Source organism: Chionomys nivalis, chromosome 2, assembly GCF_950005125.1.
Source record: "Chionomys nivalis chromosome 2, mChiNiv1.1, whole genome shotgun sequence".
Lineage (NCBI taxonomy): Eukaryota > Metazoa > Chordata > Mammalia > Rodentia > Cricetidae > Chionomys > Chionomys nivalis.
Window position 1 is genome coordinate 74595805 of NC_080087.1, and position 21082 is coordinate 74616886.

A 21082-nucleotide genomic window follows, 5' to 3' on the forward strand; every position below is an offset into this window, starting at 1 on the left:
GCCGAAAAAGGGGCTACAGGTAAGTGCCTGGTCCTGGTCCTGCCCTCCCAACAGCTGCCTGCACCCCAGGATTTCGGGAAAGCCAAAGTTTGGGACTAGCAAGGGAGTTTATGCACTATTAAAACAGTCCTGTGGCGGAGCGTGGTGGTGCACTCCTTTAGTGCCAGCACTTGGGAGGCAAAGGCAGGAGGATCACTGTGAGCTGAAGGCAAGCCTGGACTACATAGCAGGTTCCAGGTCATCCAGGACCACATACTGAGACTGTCTCAAAAATTAAGTTAATAAGACATTCATGTGATCACTCTACAAATATAACTCACTAATAAGTAGTCAGATCTGACCCTAGCACCCTAAAGTCAGGGGCCAACTTTGTGTTCATCAAAGCCTGTTACAGAGCCACAAATGTTGAATTAATGACTAAATGGGTGAGGAAAGACTCCAGAAAAACTACTCAGTACCAGTTACTGGGGAACTGAACCTCAGTTTCCCCATTCATAACTTAAGAATAATCTGTTCTTTCAAACTTATTGCCAAAAAAAAAAAAACCCACTGGAAAGTATATATATATATAAACCTAGAAAGGCTGTGGTGGTCCACAGCTTTAAACCCAGCACCCAGGAGGCAGAGACAAGTGAATCTCTAAGTTCAAGGGCAGCCTGGTCTATAGAGTGAATTCCCAGACAGTCAGGGCTACACAGAGAAACCCTGTTTGGAAAAACTATATAAATATAAACCCAGCTGGGGTATAGCTCAGTTTTTGCATTTTCTGCTTCCTTTTCTGCTAATACTTCCCCTTCAGGCTTCTCCATGCAGCTCACTTTTTCCGTTCAAATATTATTTTACTGAAGCGATTGCCTCTGTCTGACCTTGCTTCTATAAGCAGCATCCCTTCACACCCTCTGAACCTGTCTGTGTTTCTCCAAATAGCAGACAATTTTGCTTAGTATTTTTCTCCACCATGCATAGAAGCAACCCCATACCCTAAGACTTTTGTGCTCCCAAGGGTAGTGCTAGCCTAAGGATAAAGAAGGAAAATCTGAAAGTATATAAGTAAAGATCTACCATTTACTGAGCAAGCAGTGAAAAAGAAAGTTTATGTATTTTTTGAGACAGGTTCTCATGTAGTCTAAGCTAGCCTTCCCTATGTAGCTGAAGATGACCTCCTGCCTCCACCTCCTAAATTCTGGTCATCCAGACTTGTACTTGCGGTTCTATTTGGTGCTGAGGACAGATTCCAAGGACTCTTGTAAACCAGGCAAACAAACAAGGGGCACTGAAGAGGGAGGCTCCTGTGACCGGATGGAGGAGAGGAAACAAGCTGGCAGTGAGACAGGGAAAGGGGGAGGAAGGGCTGTAGAAACCATGGCAAGGACTTGTGAAGTGAGGGGGAGGGGAGCCATGGAAGGAGTCTGAGCAGAGAAAGGACTTTGGATAGGATCTTGCGCCCATATGAGAAACAGACAGTAGGGAACTGTACTGGGGTTCTCTAGAGTAGGAGAACTTATAGGATGAATCTCTTGCTTTTTTTTTTGTTTGTTTGTTTCTTTGTTTTTTGAATCTCTCTATAGTATATAGAAGGGGATTTATTACAATGGCATACAGGCTAGGGTTTAGCTAATCCAACAATGGCTGCCTATGATTGGAAAGTCCAAGAATCCAGAAGCTTCTCAGGTCACAAGGCTGGATGTCTCAGCTGGTCTTCAGTAGATTCTGGAATCCTGAAGAAGTAGGCTCTAATGCCAGTGAAGGAATGGACTTGCGAGCAAGACTAGAATAAAGAGGCAAAGATCAAAAGCTTCCTTCTTCCAAGAGAAGGTATTGTCCAGATTAATGGTGTGTCTTCCTGCCTCAGAATCCAGATTAAAGGTATGAGTCTTCCCTCTTCAAGATCCAAATCGAGGCTGGGCTGTGGTGTGCACACCTTTAATCCCAGGACTCAGGAGGCAGAGGTAGGCAGATCTCAGAGTCTGAGGCCAGACTGGTATACAGAGCATGTTCCAGGAGAGCCAGAGCTGCATAAAGAAACACTGTCTATAAAAACAATAGATAGATAGGTAGATAGATAGATAGATAATGGATGGATAGATAGACAGACAGACAGACAGACAGACAGACAGACAGATAGATAGATAATGGATGGATAGATAGACAGACAGACAGACAGACAGATAGATAGATAATGGATGGATAGACAGACAGACAGACAGACAGACAGACAGACAGATAGATAGAAAGAAAGAAAGAAAGATCTAGAGTAAAGGCATGTGTCTTCCTACCTTGAAGGTAGACCAGAAGTGGATCCACCCACTTCAAACCAATCAAAGTATTATCTCACAGGTATGCCTTCCGTTTCTAGATTATAGTTTACTCAGATGTAGCTAAGTTGACAATCAAGAACAGCTATCCCAGAAACCAAGATGAGAAAAAGAACACCAGGGTAGGGACCCCAGAGCAGTGAGATGTGATGTCAGCTGGGCCAGTGAGATGGGAGAGGAGATGGTAGAGATTTGAGCCTGAGCAACTGGAAGTGTGACCCCTGAGATGAAAAAGATGGGAAACACGGCTCCATAGCTGTTGCGTATCCTTGCTCCAAAATGCTTGGGATCAGAAGTATTTCAGATTTCTTTCAAATTCTGAAATCTTACATTACAGATAGATAGATAGATAGATAGATAGATAGATAGATAGATAGATAGATAGATAGATAGACAGATAGATAGACAGATAGATAGACAGATAGATAGACAGATAGATAGAATAAGATACTGAGATACCTTAGAGATATGACGCAGGACTAAACACAGAATTCACCATTTTATATGTAGATCCTAGTTATTTAGTTATTTTTCTTTTGCCATGATGAGATACTATGACCGGGGCAACTTATAAAAGAAAGCCTTTAATCAGGGACTCACTTACAGGTTCAGAGGGCGAGTCCATAGACATCATGGCAGGAAGCATGGCAGCAGGCAGGAGGGCATGGCACTGGAGCAGTAGCTGAGAGCTTACATCTGATTTGAAAGCAGGAGGGAGAGAGAGAGAGCACAAGAGAGAGAGAGCACGAGAGAGAGAGAGAGAGAGAGAGAGAGAGAGAGAGAGAGAGAGAGAGAGAGAGAGAACTAACTGGGGATAGTGTAGGCTGTTGAAACCTCAAATCCATCCCCAGCAGCACACCTCCTCCAATAAAACCACACCTAATTCTTCCCGAACAGTTTCACCACCCATGGACCAAGTGTTCAAATATATGAGCCTATGCAGGCTATTTTCATTCAAACCACCACAAGCTTAAAGGTAACTTTTACACCATAGTTTGAGGGGGCTATGGGTTTTGTTGCTGTTTCGTTGGTTTGCTTTTGGTTTAGATTTGGGGTTTGTTTGAAAGATTTATTTTACAAGTATGAGTGTTGGGGGCTGGAGAGATGGCTCAGTGCTTAAGAGCATTGCCTGCTCTTCCAAAGGTCCTGAGTTCAATTCCCGGCAACCACATGGTGGCTCACAACCATCTATAATGAGGTCTGGTGCCCTCTTCTGGCCTGCAGACATACACACAAATATTAAAAAAAAAAAAAAAAAGTATGAGTGTTTGCCCATGTGCACCATATGTGTGCAGTGCCCAAGGGGGCCAGAGGAGGGCATTGTATCTCCTGATACTGAAGTTACTCTGTGGGTGCTGGGAATTAAACCCAGTTCCTCGGGAAGAAGAGCCAGTGCAAACTGGAGAGCCATCTTGCTAGTTTCAGGTTTTGTTTTGGGGGCACAAACTCACTAAGTAGCTGAAGATGACCTTGAATTTTTGATCCTCCTGCATCTACCTCTTGAGTGTTCTAATCGTAGGCATGAGTCACCACACACCCTCAAGTCTGTATTTGAGACCTGTCATAAGAGGTCTGTTGTGGGGTTTTTCATTTGTTCTTCTAGTATGCATTCAAACAGGTTCAGGACCTGAGGGTGCAGCTCAGTTGGTAGCTACTGCACAAGGCTCTGGCTTCCAACTCCAGCACTGCATAAACTAGGTATGGTGGACTGACTGACAATCAATCCACTGGGATCCCTATAATGCCAGATATCTGCTTGAAACTCTATAGTTGGAGTATTCTATCTAGATTACCGCTCAATTCTGTCCAGCCAGCTGCTCCCCAAATAACCACACAGAAGCTTAATATTAATTATTAATGTTCAGTTGTTAGCTTAGGCTTGCCCCCAGCCAGATCTTACAATTTACATTAACCAATTTCTATTAATCTATTGCTACCCCAAGGCTCTGTTACCTCATCTATGAATTTCCCATGTTGCTTCTTCCATGTCTGGCTCTCAACTCCTCTGACTCCACCCTCCTCCTTCCCAGTATTCTCTCTGCCCCCAAAATCCTGCCTAGCTATTGGCCAATCAATTTTTTATTAACAGTGAGAGCAACATATCATCATAGTGTACAAAAGGATTATTCCACAGCAAAACTGTTTGGGAAGGATTAGAAGGTATGACTTTGTTGGAGGAGGTAAGCCACTGGGGGTAGGACTTGACCTTTTAAAAACCCACACCAAGCCTCCTAGTCTGTCTGTCTGTCTCTCTCCCTGCTGCCTGTCAATCAGGATGTAAAGCTCTCATCCACTACTCCAACACCATGCCTGCCTGCTTTCTGCCTTGATTACGAGCTAACCCTTTAAAAACTGTAAGCAAGCCCACAACTAAATCTTTCTTTTGTAAGAGTTGCCTTGTCATGGTGTCTCTTCCCAGCAAAAGAAATAATTAAGACAATGGACAAATGAGGCTGTGGTGGTACACACCTTTAGTCCCAGCCCTTGGGAGGCAGAAGCAGGTGGATCTCTGTGAGTTCGAGGCCAGCCTACTCTACAGTGAGAGTTCCAGGACAGCAGAGGCTACACAGAGGAACCCACAAAAAAAAAAAAAAAAAAGGCAATGGACATGACAGCTTACTCCTGTAATCTCAACACGTGGGAGGTGGAAACAAAGCGTTAGAAATTCAAGGTTGCCTTCAGTTCCATATCAAGTTTTAGGACACCCTGGTCTACATGAGGCCTTGTTTCAAAAAAACAAAAAAGTTTTGGATTTTGGAGCATCTTGGGTTTTGTATTTCCATGTAAAGTACTGTATTTGTGACTTTCTGTTGCTGTGAGAAAAACACCACAACCCAAAGCAACTATGGAAGAGTTCATTTTAGCTTCAGTTTCTAACAAGGTGTCCATGATGGCGGGAGAGGCATGGCAGCAGGCAGCCAGAGCAGGGAGGTCACACTTTCAGCGGCAAATAGAGCTAACTGGAAGTGGAGCAAGTCTATGGACTCTCAAGCTGCTGCCACTGATGGACTTCCTCCAGCAAGACTCCCCAAACAGCATCATCAACTGGGGATCAGGTGTTCAGGTACATGTGCCTGTGGGGCACATATCTTTCAAACTACCAGACCAGATGGGGGTGAATGTTGAGAGAGAATTTAGAGAATTTAGATATTAGTATCAAACATTTGGAAAACAGGAGGCCAGTGTCCACATCAGGCAGTTTATAACCACCTGTAATTCCAGCTCCAGGAGATTGACACTCTCTTCTGGTTTCCAAGGGCACACACACACACACACACACCACAAAGTAAAAAAAAAAAAAAAAAAAAAAAAAAAAAAAAAAAAAAGGAAAACAACTCATATAGGAGCTGTAACGATCTGTTGTCTCTTTAAGAGACAAGCCACTCTCACTCCCTCCCCTGTCTGCTGAGGCAGGCTGATCTTCAGATTCTGGCCTGAGTTCTCTCTCTTTTCTGTCTCCCTTTCAAAGAGACATCTTCTGCCTCTCCCCACTTCTCCCCTTCCCCTTTCTGTCTCTCCCTTCTCTCTCTCTTCTCTCCTTCTTTCTCTTCTCTCTCTCCTCTTCTCCCCTTCTCCCTTCCCCCTCTAGAACCCACTAAATAAATATCCAACCTCACTCGGCATGGCGTGCCTATCCATGTCTCTGTCTCTTGCCCACCGCCGCATGTCTCCCTGCCCTGAACCAGCCACTACTCGGGGACCTGCAGCCATCCCTGCCTGGGACTGGCTGCTCTCAGAGCCTGCTACCTGTGGCCACACAGGCCGTTGCCACCACTTGGGGACCTGCAGAATTTCCGCTGCCTGCTGCCTCCAGGGATCCTGCAGCATTTTTAATTTTTCCATTACAGGAGCCAAATCAACATAATCATCAAAAGAAAACATAAAAAACTAAGCATTTTTTTAGTCTTACAAAGAACTATTTTTTTGTTTTGTTTTGTTTTGTTTTGTTTTGAGAAATCCTTTCTTTGTGTAGCCCTGGCTGTCCTGGAACTCACTCCGTAGACCAGTCTGACCTAGAACTCACAGGATTTCACCTGTCTCCTTCTTCCAGGAGCTGGGTTTAAAGACATGTACCACCACCACCCAGCAAGCTACATTTTTTTTAAAAAAGAAAATTAAAGGAACTCAATGGCAAACCTGTAGCTAAGTAGGAAGCCCCCACCCACTGCCAGCACCTGCTCATGACAAGCAGTTGTTGGAAAGTCACCGAGTTGTGATTTCACTGGAAAGGAAATCATTGTTCTTACAGCCACCAGAAGCAGACACCTAGTTTCCATGACAAATATGGAAATGCTATATTAGCAGCTGGAGGCCTCTTCTGTATTTCTGCATGGACATATACAGCAACGCAAACTGGAGTAGAATGGAACCTGTCACCTGTTGGCAGAGTCACCCCTAAGGAATGGAGAGATCAGTAGTCATGTCAACTGGTGCAATAGTCAAGGAATTGTTTCAAAACCAACCTATAAGTGATCCCAAGTCAAAGAATCATGTATTCACCAAAATATGGCATATTGAAGAAAAAATAAAGTACCTTTAAAATCTTCAAAAAAAAAAAAAAAGAAATTAGCAGAAGCAGGATGTGACAGGTGTGAACATTGACACCTATACTTATGTGAGAGGTTGGGGAAGGAGGCCTGCTAGGAGCCTGCAGGCCAGTCTTGGCTAGAGAGACAGCAGCAGTGTCTCAGAAAACAGATTTACAAAACACACAAATAGGGGCTACAAGACGGTTCTGGGCTAAGATATTTGCCACACAAACAGGACATGTCTCCAACACGCATGTGAGAAACCAGGCACCATCTCACACATCTGCAGATCCAGCACTGAGAAGGCAGACAGGATTCCCAGAGCTTGGCTTTCAAACAATCTAGCTGAATCAGTGAGCCCCAAGTTCATGGAGAGATGGTCAAAAAATAAGACAGAGCGCTGGCAAGATGGCTCTCAAGAACTTCAGGTAAACCTGATGACCTGAGTTCAGTTCCTGAGACCCACAGAATGGCAGAAAAGAACCAGCTCCTGGAAGTTGTCCTTTACATACTACAGTGTGGGTGGCAATATCACACACACACACACACTGATAAATAAACATAAAAAATTATTTGGGGGGGCGGTGGAGAGATGGCTCAATAGTTAAAAGCACCCATTGCCCTTCCAAAACACCCAGGTTCAATTTCCAGCACCCTCATAGCAGCTCACAACTGTCTGTAACTCCAGGAGATCTGACACCCTCATATATATAACACCAATGTACATAAAATAAAATTTTTAAAATATTTTTTCATTTGTTATTTTGTATTTTTTTTCTGGAGTTGAGGACCAAATAGGCAAGCACTCTACCACAGAGCTAAATCCCCAACCCCAAGATTTATTTTTTATTTGTAAGGTAAAGGACGCTAGAGGAGGACACCCACTGTGAACCTCCGCCCTCCTCTGTACACACCTGTGCCTGCACGAAGACTTTACACACCAACACGTCCATACACATAAACAGAAATCATATGGTGTGGCACTATAGCTGAGGAGACATGAGCAAACATCTCACTCCAGATGGGGAACTGACGACAGCCCAAAGTAAGGGCACCACTAAAGTCCAACTCGGTGAACCTGCATCACAGGAGGACGGCCAAGCATGAGTGATGGTTTGTGAAGGCAAGAGCCCTGAGGCCTTCTGCACAGCTCACAGGCAGAGACCCAGGTCAGAGAGATCTCTTCTCAGCAGCCCTCACTGTTTATATAAGTTGTTGTCCTAGTTCATCGGCCTACAGGGAACCTCAGCTGAAGAATTGCCTCCTTCAGATTGGTCCGTGGCGTGTCTGCGAGAGATGGTCTTGATCAATGTGAGAGAGCTGAGTCCACTGTAGTCTATCCTTGGGCAGTTGACCCTGGGCTGTATCAGAAAGCCGTCTGAGCACGACCAAACAGCTAGCAAACAGATAATCTTTCTCCGTGGTTCTTGTATTCAAATTCCTGCCCTGACCTCTGTCAATCATGGATTATGTTCTGAAAGTGTAATCCATATAAACTTTTCCACCTCTGAATTGCTTTTGGCCAGAGTGCTTTATCACAGTAGCAAGAAGACTAGAAAACTTGGAAAAAATGGGACCTGGTATGTGTACTCAGTTTCAGGAACACCCTGAGACTTGTGAGTTGTTTATTCCCTGACTCTTAAGGATTATTTCTTGTTTCAATTTGGAGAAATTATTACGTAACAGTCTGGACTAGAGAAAATTTACAATAAGCAACAGCCAGTATCTTTAACATCAAGAGATTTTATGTATAAATGCACAGAAATACATTTGGAAGCTGTCACGAAAGTTCTCCTTCATTTCTTAAGACCAAAGAATATAAGTGTGTCTTATAAAAAATGGAAAAGTCCTGCTGAAAAGGCTCCCCTGTCCCAGTAAATTAACCAGAAATTCTTTGAACTTTGCAGACAGCTGTCTATATTGTTCAAGGAGGTCTGGGGGTGGAGCTCAGTACAAGGACGTCTGCCTAGAATCTTCCAGTGAAGGGGAAGCGTGTTGGAAGCATGGCTGAATACTGGGGCATCTGCCTGGAATCTCCGGTGCGAAACCAAGGATGTGGCTCAGTTGGTAGAGTACTTGCCTAGCATGCATGAAGCCCTGGGTTTGATCCTCAGTACCACATAAATCAGGTGTGATGGTGCAGGACTGTAATCCCAGCACTCAGGAAATGTTGAAGGTCATCCTTAGCTACATATCAAGTTCAAAGCCAACCTGGGCTATATGAGACCCTATCTCAAAAAAAAAAATTTAAAAAAAAGATAACCAAAGGCAAAACCCAAGGATTTGTGGAGGAGAGTTTGTGGATACAGTATACCATAGGTGTTAAAATCCTGCAAACCTTGGGTAAGGGTGGGGATCTGTTCAATGTACAATATATGTCTCTATGACATTTTTAAAATAAAATTGCTTAAAGATCTTCAAAACAAACTAACACAAAAAGGCACTGGCAACATCAAGGAGCCCACAAACTAGTTGAGAAAATTAGAATTGAGACAGAGAAAATCCAATAATTTCTAAATCATGGGATGAGATAAGACTGAGGAGGTTGGGGTTAGTGAGATGGCTCAGCAGCTGAAGGTGCTTGCAGCCAAGCCTGACGACCTGAGTTCAATCCTCAGTACCAACGTGATGGAAGGAGTCGTCCTCCAACCACATTACCCCACCCGTTCCTGACACATAGTAAACAACTAAACATAAGACAACAATTTAAAAGATGGAGTAAGTCCAGCTCTCACCTTTGGGGAATTTATAATTAATATGGGCATTTGTCTTAAAAGAGACTGTAAGATAGGAGGAGCCCTTGTCCCTGGGCAGGATGCAAGTCAGGGAAGGCTTCTTGGAGGAGGCACCCAGGGGCAAGGCTTTTGCACTTGCTCTGCCTGCTTGGAATAGCTACCCAGATTTAAACGTGGATCTTCTCTCCATTATTCAGATTTTGGCTCAGTCATAACCTTTTTCTCAAGGTGCTAGCCGTGCTGACCTAGGCTGCCCCACCTTGTGTGTATGGGGAGTTAGCCTACAGTCAAGGTTGGATATCCTCACCTGGAACTCACTATGTAGATCAGGGTAGCCTAAAACTCACAGAGATCCACCTGCCTCTGCCCCCCAAACGTTATCATTAAAGGTATCACCACCATGCCTGCTTCACTCTATTTCTTGAGACGGATCTCTCACTGGAGCTTCTCGTTGGCCTAGACAGGCTGGGCAGAGGACCCCCCCCCCCCCAGGAACCGTCTATGCCCTCAGTGCTGGGTTTATAGGCATGCTGCCATACCCAACTTTTGTGTAGGTGCTGGGGCCCTCCTTAGGGTCTATGAAACATCTCACCCTTGACATATTCCACAGCCTTCTGCTTCTTCCTGTCTGTCTTCCTCTACAAAGTGCTGGTTCCTGGAGGCAAGAATTGGTTCAGGCCACTGCCACACCCAGCACCTGTAGATCAGGGCTTGGCACAAGCCAGTGCACAGTGAATGTTTATTAAATAAAGAACAAAAGCTGTCGCGGAGCTCCTGGATCCAGCTGTGCCTGAAGCTGCACGATTGTGAAACGGCCTAGGAAATTCAAATTCCTCTTGCCTACACGGCCATCTCAGACATCACCTCATGGCTGGTGGATACCTTGCTCGCCACACTTTCCTCATCCTGTGGATCCCTCAGGGCCCAGTGGCATGCAGCCTGGAGTGACTGGCGGAGTTGTTTCCTTCCAAAATACAAAAACATTATGGGATTGAGAGCACTGTGAGCAAGGGCCAGGCCTGAAACCAGAGGCTCAGCCTCCAAGACCCGGGCAAGGAGCAAGGAGAACGGCGCAGTCACTGCAATTATGACCTTCAGGATGTGGTAAGGGGTCCAGCAGATGAAAAAGCCAACCACAACAGCTGTGCCCAGTGGCCAGTGACGTCGGGTCAGTTGCCATTGGAGGATGCCGTGGCAACTGGCCATGAACACCAATGGTCCCAAGAAGCCAAAGAGAAATCGAACAGCGGTGATGGTAGCCTCTGCAGCGACAGAGTGCCCATAGTCTATGCCGCACAGAAGCCGTGGAGGGAAATGCTCCTGATGCAGCCTACGGTAAACAGCAGAGGGCACCGTTAGCACCAGGGCCAGCATCCAGGAAGAGACCTGGGCCACCCGCACCCCGAGTGTCCGGTGATCAGCAGTCTTCCAGAAGGGCCTGAAAGCCAGTAGGAAGAGGTCAGCACTGAGGGCAGTCAGAAGCAGCACACTGGCGTACATAGACAGGACGGTGACCGAGGGCAACAGCCAGCAGCCTGCTGACCCATATGGCCAGTGACCCTTTTGGGAGATGGGCACAGCCAGGAAGGGCAGAGACACACAGCAAAGCAAGTCAGCCACGGCCAGGTGCAGGAACCAAGAGGCCCCAAGCCTGTGGCAGGATTCTTTCCAGGTCACCCAAGCCACCAAGATGTTGCCTGGCACACCCACCAGGAAGATGGCTGCATACAGAAGAACCAAGGCTATGAGGTAGACATCACTAGATAAGCATTCGCCGTCTGGGCAGTCTACGGGAACGTCCGGAAGGTCGTGGTAAAGATCGTAATCATATTCATAATCATATTGGTAGCTGGTGGTATGGTTCATCATCCTGGCTCCAGATACCTGCAGGAGACAGACAGGCAACAAGTCAGTAGGAAAACTTCAAGAGCCTTGCTGTTCTGGGCCGGGCTGGCCCAGCGACACCATACTAGAGAGTCCAGTACTGTGATGTTAGGGTCCCTGAACTCCAGGGTGCCTGCATTCTGTGATACTTACTATCAACTGGCAACCCGACAGATTCTGGAAGCATCTAGGAGATGGGGTCAGTCTTTGTTGTGCTAACTGATATGGGAAGACCATGTTAATTGTGGAAAGGACCACCTGGGATCCTGGACTGTATAAATGGAGAAAGGGGGCCAGAAAGATGGTTCAGCGAGAGAAGGTGCTGCCACCAAGCCTGATGACCTGAGTTCAGTCCCTGAGACCCACATGGTGAAAGAGGAGAACTGACTCTCCAGGTTATCGTCTAACCTCCACATACATGTACACACACACAAAAAAAAAAAATAGGGATTTTTAAATGAAAGGGAAAAGTGTTCTGGGAAGTGGCACACATTCTTCTCAAGTGTTTCTTTTTTCTTTTGTTTTGTTTGAGACAGGGTTTCTCTGTATAGCTCTGGCTGTTCTGGAACTTGCTCTGTAGACCAGGTTGGTCTCGAACTCACAGAGATCCGCCTGCCTCTGCCTCCCAAGTACTGGAATTAAAGGCGTGCACCTCCGGCACAGCCTAGCTCACTGGTGCTTCTTGACTGGTTTTGATGTGGTCAGCTACTTCAAGCTCCTGTTGCCTTGACTTTCCCTCCAGAGTGGACCAGATATTGACACTGTGAGTCAGAATAAATACCTTCTCCTTTAAGTAGCCTTTGCATAGTATTTTATGTAGACCAGAATAGCCCCAAACTCACAGAACTCCAACTGTCTTCCCAAGGACTGGGATAAAAAAAAAAAGTGTGCCACCACATCCAGCTGTGAATTATTTTATCGCAGGAAAAGAAACTATTAAGAGAGAAAGAATTATCTCATTAGCATGTAAGATTTCAGAATATGAGAACAGCAAACTGAGATTCCAGCAAGTAAGAGAACTAGAATTCCAAAAATGCTGAGACTTGTATACACCTTGAAATTCCAGTACATAACCTTTTATACACCACAAAGTGCTGGGATTGAAGCCAGGTCCCACACAGGTGCCAGGCAGGGGCTCTACCACTGAGATACACCTCCAGCCCCTCACCAGGCATGTGATTGATGGAAACCTAAACGGTTCCTTGAAATACTAGAATCCTAGTTCATGCCTGTCTTGGAGGCTAAGGTGCAGTTTTAGAATCCCATGGCAGATTAGAACATATAGATCCTGAATGCTAATGCCTTAGAACACCAAGCTCTTAGAATTCAAAAATTAAAACTCAGCAAGAAAAACAGAAGAAGAAAAAGAAGAAGAAGAAGAAGAAGAAGAAGAAGAAGAAGAAGAAGAAGAAGAAGAAGAAGAAGAAGAAGAAGAAGAAGAAGAAGCAGCAGCAAGGCAGTGGCAGCATGTGCCTTTAATCCCAGCACTTGGGAGGCAGAGGCAGATGAATCTCAGTGAATGCAAGGCCAACCTGGTCTACAAAATGAGTTCCAGCCAGGGCTACACAGAGAAACCCTGTCTCAAAAAAGAAAGGAAAGAAGGAAGGAGGGAAGGAAAAAGGAAGAAAAAAAGAAAGAGCGAGCAAGGCGTGATAGCATGCTTATGAGCTCAGTGAATAAAGCCAGTAATAAATTCTTTAAAATAACAACAAAATCCATCTGGAGCAATTATTTCAATGATATTAACATTGGGAACACTTAGGAAGAACAGAATGGGTACTTTCTGTTTTGCTTTGTTTTTGATGTAGCTCAGGCTAGTTCCACATATGCTGGGTAGCCAAAGATGACTATGAACTCCTGGTCCTTCTGCTTCTAATTCCTGAGTGCTTAGATTTTAAGGGTGCACTACTACACCCAACTCCCAAGCATTTTTGTTGTTGTTCTGGGTGTCTGTCCAAGGACTGAGGCACAGGCCAAAATCTGTCTCCTTGCAGCTGATATTCCAATGGGGAAAACCAAGGAGTCAGGACGCAAACAAGAAATTTGCAGTATTTTCCAAGAGATAATAGTTGAATGAGGAGGACATATCAAGGCCAGCCTTGACTGTATGGTTACAAACTAGCCTGGGCTTCACAAGACCCTGCCTTTAAAAAAAAAAAAAAAAAACCTTGCTGTGGGGAGAAAACAATCCCAGAGAAGGAGGCTCCAGTGGTAAAGGAAGGCAGCATTTACGCAGAAACTAAAAGGATTGAGGGAGATGATGAGGACATAGAATGAAAGAAAGCATGACGGCTGTGTTCAAGGAATAGCAAGGTTGTGAGGCTGGAGCGGAGTCGGCGAGAAAGAAAAGGGAGAAGTGAGAACAAGTCAAGCATGATGACATGCATCTGTAATCTCAGCACGCAGGGTGCGAGGCAGGAGGATTGCCATGCGTTCCAAGCCGACTTGGCTACACAACGATTATTAGGCCAATTAGGGTTCACATAACAAAATGCTATCTCAGTAGAGCACTGTTAGTCTTGCCTTTCTGTAGCTCTTGGGAGGTGCAGGCAGTTCAAAGCCACCCTAGCCGACATTCTAATGAGTCGCTGTGTTAAAGTGGGAGGAGCTGGAGAGATGGCTCCACGGTTAAGAGCATTTGTTGCTATTGTAGAGGAACCAGGTTCTGTAGCAGCTCACAAATCTCTCCAGCTCCTATCCTAACCCCCCATTTTAATTTTTGTTTTGTTTTGTTTTGTTTTGTTTTTGTTTTTCGAGACAGGGTTTCTCTGTGGCTTTGGAACCTGTCCTGGAACTAGCTCTTGTAGACCAGGCTGGCCTCGGACTCACAGAGATCCACCTGCCTCTGCCTCCCAAGTGCTGGGATTAAAGGTGTGCGACACCACCGCCCGGCGGTTTATTGTCGTTTGTTTGAGTTTTTAGATTTATTTATTTGATGTGCATCAGTGTTTTTCTACGTGTGTATGTGCACCACATGCATGCCTGGTGTCCAAGGAGGTCAAAAGAAGACATTGGATCCCCTAGACAGTTCCAGACAGTTGTGAGCCACCACGAGGTTTGCTGAGAACCAAATCTAGGGTCTTCTGCAAGAGCAGCAAGCTCACAGTTATCTGTAGCTCTAGTTCCAGGGGCTGACACCCTTTCCAGGACTCTGTGGGTACATGAACTCAGGTGCACAGACACACACACACAAAATAAAAAGTTAAAAATCATATTAAAATTCAAAAACAGCAACAAAATGACCAGGCCCAACAACAATAGTTTAGCTCATCAGAAGGCGCCATTCACTGAGCATTTTGTGTATGTTCCAGGCATAAGCCCAAACCTCTTTCAACATTGTATCTCCGTCTGAGATGGTCTTCTTAAACTGATCTACAGTTGACTGAGGCCCTAAGCCCAAGTCCCAAAATATTACTGTCTCCACATATGAAACTAGGTGGCCACATACACTCTGAGGCCCTGAACCAACTATATGACTTTGGATAGCAGCCACGACTGGTTCTGTCTATATCCTCCTCTGGGACCCACGTCACCAGTTTGGAAGGATCTCAGCATTAATGCAGAAACACAGACGCAGCCGGGTGGTGGTGGCGCACACCTTTAATCCCAGCACTCAGGAGGCAGAGGCAGGTGGATCTCAGTGAGTTCAAGTCCAGTGTGGTCTACAGAGTGGGTTCCAGGACAGCCAGGGCTACACAGAGAAACCCTGTCTCATAGAGAAAAAAAAAAGAAAAAAGAAAGAAAGAAAGAAAAAAAGAGAAAAAAAGAAAAAGAAACACAGAAATGTTACAGAGTGCACTGGGGAAGACAAGGCCTAGGTGGGAGGGGCCACTGAACCCCATTCAGAGTGGCCAGAACCTGAAGCGCCCAGCTCACTATTATGGATTGTCTGGCACTGCCCAGAACCTCAACCAACACTGTCAAAACAGGAAAGACACAGCGGAAGTTGGGACACTTCCAGTTTGGCCAGGTACCCAGGCAGCTTATGAGGCCAAGCCATTTTTCTGAGTATTTTTCCATTCTTCAAAGCAAACTGTACCTAACTTTTAAAAACTCACCTGCCACCCAGCACTAGAGGCTGAGGCAGGAGGAATGCCATGTTTAAGGCTAACCTGTGTGTGCTATAAGGTCAGACCCTGTCTCAAAAAAACAAAACAAAGTAAGCAATACAAAAACATAACAAAAGAACAAAACACTCAAAGGTTCAACAGCTCTGAGACCTTCAGCAGGTAGCCTAACCTCTCTGTGCTTCAGTCTGTAAAAGGGAATAATCAAATAACCCACCTTACAGAGCGCTGGGAATATTCAATGTACTCAATAGATCTGCTCTGGAGGAAATGACTGCCACAGTGCTGGTCCACAGCAAGCATCAAGTGTGTGTGTGTGTCTGTGTTTGTGTCTCTCTGTCTGTGTGTGTCTTTCTGTGTGTGTGTGTCTGTGTTTGTGTCTCTGTCTGTGTGTGTCTATCTGTGTGCCTGTTTGTGTGTCTGTGTTTGTGTGTGTATCTGTTTGTATGTGTGTGTTTCTATGTGTGTATCTGTTTGTGTGTCTGTGTCTGCGTGTGTCTGTGTTTGTGCGTGTGTCTGTGCGTATCTGTGTCTGCGTGTGTGTGTCTGTGTCTGTCTGTTTTGTCTATCTGTCTGTGTCTGCATGTGTCTGTGCGTGTGTATCCGTGTTTGTGCGTGTGTCTGTGTCTACGTGCATAGGCTGCTGTCATCACGTACATACACAGCCTCTCTTCCCTTCTGTGGCTCCACCTAGCACAGCCATTACTGATAACATTCCAGGACAGTTTCAGTACTCAGATACTATCAGCCTGTGGAATTTAGTCTGTAAACAGAAACGGATGATTCCCAGGACTCTCTCACTCTCTCTCTCTCCTTCTCTCTCTCTCTCTCTCTCTCCCTCTCTCTCTCTCTCACCTCACTCAGTGCTCTGCCACTGACAAGACAGAGCTGTCTTCTCAGCCCTTCCACTTTCCTGAGACAGAGTGTCTTGCTGAGCCTCAAGTTTGTCGACTGGATCAACAAATGGGCCAGGAAGCACAAGAGACCTTGGTATCCGCCCTCTGATGCTCAGATTACAAACGGGCGCTCTGTACCCAGTGGCATTGCTGTCTTGTTTTATTTTGTTTTGAGACAGAGTTTCTCATTGTAGCCTCCTTAGCTCTGTAGACCAGGGTGGCCTTGAACTCACAGAGATCTGCCTACCTCTGCCTCTCAAGTGCTGGGATTAAGGGTGTGCACCACTGCCCAACTATATTGTTGTCTTTTACAATAAATCAGCTGTATGTTTGATTCCATACACTATACATAAAATAGTATTACCATGGCTTTTACATAAGTAACATGTATTTACTTATTTGTGTGTGTGCTTTTGTGTGTACACAAGCTTGCACAAGCATGCTTGCGTGGTACAGCTCACAGTGAAGGTCAGAAGACACTTTGAGCGAGTCAGGATTCTCCACTCACCAAGTGGAGTCCTAGAATCAAACACGGGTTGGTAGGCTTCGCAGCCAGTACGTTTACCTACTGAGTCATCTTGACCCACAAATTGCTACTTTGTTGATTTTTTGTTTTTTGTTTTTTTTGTTTTTGAGACAAGGCCTTACTGTGTACCTCTGACTGGCCTGGAATTTACTATGTAAACTGACTGACCTCAAACTGACAGAGATCTACCTACCTTGGCTTCCTGAGTTCTGGGGTTAAAAGCTTGTCTACCACACATGACTTATGTTTTTAATTTTTATTCATGAATACCGCGTGTGTCTGTTTAAGTATATGACACCTGTGGGCACCAGAAGAGGGAGTCAGATTCCCTGGAGCTGATAAGAGAGGTCAGTGGGGGTGAATCTGAGCAAATATATATATATATATATATATATATATATATATATATATATATATATAATATATATAATGTAATAATGTAACATGTTATTTTATATGCAAAAATGCAATAAAATGGGAAAACCTGGGTATGGGATGCTTTCCTGAAATCTCAGCACTTAGAAGACTGAGGCAGGAGGATTACCATGAGTGTGAGGCCAGTCTGGTCTACATACAAAGTTCCACGCCAGCTTAGGTTATACCATGAGACCCTGTTTCTGGAAATCAGAAAGTAAGGCTAAGGGCACGAGTCAGCTGGAAGAGTGTTTCCCGGCACCACATAAACTGGACTGGATGGCATATTCCCATAACCACAGCATTTGAGTTTGAGGCCAACTGGGTCACAGGAGATCCTGTATCCAGAAAAGAGAAAGAGAGTGCTGATGTTCACTGTGCATGTATTATGTTTCAGAAATGACTGTCCTGACCATCTTAGACATGGGCATTATAATTATCCCAATTTCCCAGAACCTGGGCTCCACCCAGTGTGAGCTCCACCCAGAGTAGGCTTGCTCCAGTGTGTTTCTGGCATCTAGAAAACTCCTAGAGTTCATATGGTATTTGGTGAGTGAAAGAATAAATTAACGAGGTAAAGGAGCAGCTTAGGGTGAGAGAGACGGCTGAGTGGATAAAGAGCCTGAGTTCGATTCCTGGGGCACACGTGGCAGAAGGCCGCAGCTGAGTTCTGTAGGCTGTCCTCTGGCTCTATATGCTGGTTGTGGCACACATGACCATGTGCAATGCAGTGAATAAATAAGTGCAATTCGGAAAGAAAGGAAGGCACACACTTGAGCTGCTATACACGCAAACTTTTTTTTTTCCAAGACAGGGTTTCTTTGTGTACCCCCTGGCTGCCCTGGAACTCACTCTGTAGACCAGGCTGGTCTCAGACTTACAGAGACCCACCTGGCTACACACGAACAAATCATTATTTAAAAATTTTAAAGAAAATATCTGAGAATCCTACAATAATTTTAAAGAAAAAATAATACAATAAAAATCATAAAAATAACTTTTTTTTTGGTTTTTCGAGACAGGGTTTCTCTGTAGCTTGGGAGCCTGTCCTGGAACTAGCTCTTGTAGACCAGGCTGGCCTCGAACTCACAGAGATCCGCCTGCCTCTGCCTCCCGAGTGCTGGGATTAAAGGCGTGCGCCACCACCGCCCAACAATAAAATACTTATAAAGAAAAAAATAATACAAAAATGTGAGGAGAGTGCCTCTGTGTTAGAAATAAGAATCAGACTGGCAATATTCTGGCGCTGGAAACGGACTCAGGTAACACTCTTACGGAATGTGCTCAGTTTACCAGAAGCCCCGAGCTGTCTAGTTACCACCTGTGCACACCTCCACGTGTACCTGTGTAAATTCATCTTTGGCCAAAAGTGACCCTTGCTGTCCAAGGAAGCAGGAACAGGGAGTATGGCGAGGGCTTGCTCGCCAGGCACACTGACTTTAGGAGGACTGGCTCCAACCTGGGGATCCCTGAAGGTCAGGGTATCCGGCACTGCAGAACGGGACGGCACAGTTACCTATCTTTTACTGTGCTGACCTAGCTAGCAGCACGTATCTGGGGCCCTGACGTGTTTTCCCGAGCCGCGAGGATAATTCCTATCTGGAGGGCTGAGGGTGTGGTAGAACGCTGCTGTACCAACCCAAGCCCCGCATCAACTGAGTACCACAGCGCACGCCTGCTCTCCTGACACTCAGGTGAGGCAGGACAATCGCGCCTTCAAGATCATCCTCAGTCACACGAGTGAGTCTGAGGTCAGCCTGCGCAACATGAGAGCGTGTCTCAGAAAAAAATCAAATATTCATCTGGAATTCTAATTCTGATCAAGGTTTTAAAGTGAATGCTTCTAGGAAGCCAAAATCATGAAACTCTCCACCTCTCTCACCCTCCCTCATGCCTCCTTCCTTACCTTCTCTTCCAACTGGTCTCAAATTAGCCAAATGCAGCTTACAAGCGCAATGTCAGACCACAGCAGCTGCTGGGAGGCCCAGGGTCTCTCCACCAGGGACAGGAGCTGGCCGGTCTCAGCGGTAGCTGGTGAGTCTCAGCACTCCTACCCGTTTCCCTGGGCCCTATTAAACCTAAACCAGGAAAAATGGGCGTGGCCTCCTCTCAGCCTCAGGGGAATATTTGTCTCTTCTTCCTCCAGTGAGTCACAGATTAAACCACAGACGGAAAGGTTGGAAAAGCTTAAAGTATGGAGAGCTGGACAGTGTCTCCTCCCTTAGTCTCACCGTCACCAGTTTCCTGGAAGCCAGATCTGTGTGGACTGTGAACCACAAGGCCTAGAGGGCTATCTTTGAAACTACCTCTCACCCACCCTCTGCCCTGAAGGTCCCCTAAGGTTCCACAGTAAACACTAGCTGCCAGCTGACCCTCTCCTGACATCCTGCTGTCCTCTCTGCCTCTCCTGCCTGAGCTACAGACTCTTAAAGATTTTTCCTTCCTCAAACGTTCTGAGGAAGATAGCCCAGTGTTAACCCTACTCAGAAAGATCAAGAAGTCAAGCCCAGGCCCTGAAGCTTCCATGAAACCTAAAATTGCAAGTCCTGTCCCTCTCTGGGCCTCGGGTTTTCACCTGTAGGTATGCAGACATAGCAGATGTGAGAGAACACACTTGTCATTCCAGCACTCTGGATGCAGAGGCAAGGAAAATCTCAAGCTGGAGACCAGTCTAGTGTACACAACAAGGCGCTGTTGCAGAACACAGACAGAGCCAGAGATGGGTGGGTGGGAACATGCTTGTCACACACGCATGTGGACCTAAGGTTGAATTTTTTTTTTTTTTTTTTTTTTTTTTTTTTTGCTTTTTCGAGACAGGGTTTCTCTGTGGTTTTGGAGCCTGTCCTGGAACTAGCTCTTATAGACCAGGCTGATCTCGAACTCACAGAGATCCGCCTGCCTCTGCCTCCCAAGTGCTGGGATTAAAGGGGTGCTCCACCACCGCCCGGCTCTAAGGTTGAATTTCTAACCCACATAAAAGTCAAGTGCAGGATTACATGCATGTAACTCCAGCATTCATAGAGAGAGATAGTCAGGGGAGACAGGAGAATCCCTGGAAACATGTGGGCCTAGCTAGCTAGCCTGACCTCTGCCACTGCAAGCAACAAGAGACTGTCCCAAACAAAGCAGAAGTTGAAGGTCTAGGATTAGGCTGTTCTCTGACCTTCATATGCAAACTGTAATTCTCAGGCCTGTGTGCATGCAGACTTAAAAAAGAAAAAAGCAGTAACAAAAAAAAAAAGTTGACCCTAGTGGCTGTTTTTGGTTTTGTCTTGTTTTGAGACAGGATCTGTGATGACCTCAAACTTATAGATTTGCCTGCCTCGACTTCCCCTATCTTTAAAGACACACCCACACACATGATACAGGCTTAAGAGGCTAAGCCTCACCACGCGGTAGTGGCTCAGGTCTTTAGGTCCACCATTCGGGAGGCAGAGGATCCGTGTTGGATCTGTGAGTTCAAGGTCAACCTGGTCTACAGAGCAAGTTCCAGGACAGCCAAGGCTACACAGGGAAATTCTATCTTGAAAAAAACAAAAACAACAAAAAAAAAAGAAATGGCCTCAACCCTAACGTTGGAATCTCTTCACTCAGCAGTTTTCGATGGTCATATTTCTCTCCTAGCCATGCTTAAGGCCTTAAGGGGATGTGGTCATGAATTCTTCTGTTGGTTTTTGGAATGTTAAGTCATGTTGCTAGAGGAAGCTGCTTCTGGG

The 21082-nt window shown here is 45.6% G+C and overlaps 1 protein-coding gene across 1 annotated transcript; it reads right to left on the minus strand.

Annotated features, from left to right (window-relative positions):
* Positions 1-10062: 10062 nt before the first annotated feature.
* On the minus strand, positions 10063-19399 carry C5ar2 (complement C5a receptor 2). Its single transcript, XM_057762284.1, has 2 exons — positions 19273-19399; positions 10063-11463 (listed from the first exon to the last, which is right to left on the minus strand). Exon 2 carries the CDS (start codon positions 11446-11448, stop codon positions 10420-10422), a length of 1029 nt encoding a protein of 342 aa, XP_057618267.1. The 5' UTR covers positions 11449-11463; positions 19273-19399; the 3' UTR covers positions 10063-10419.
* Positions 19400-21082: the final 1683 nt, after the last annotated feature.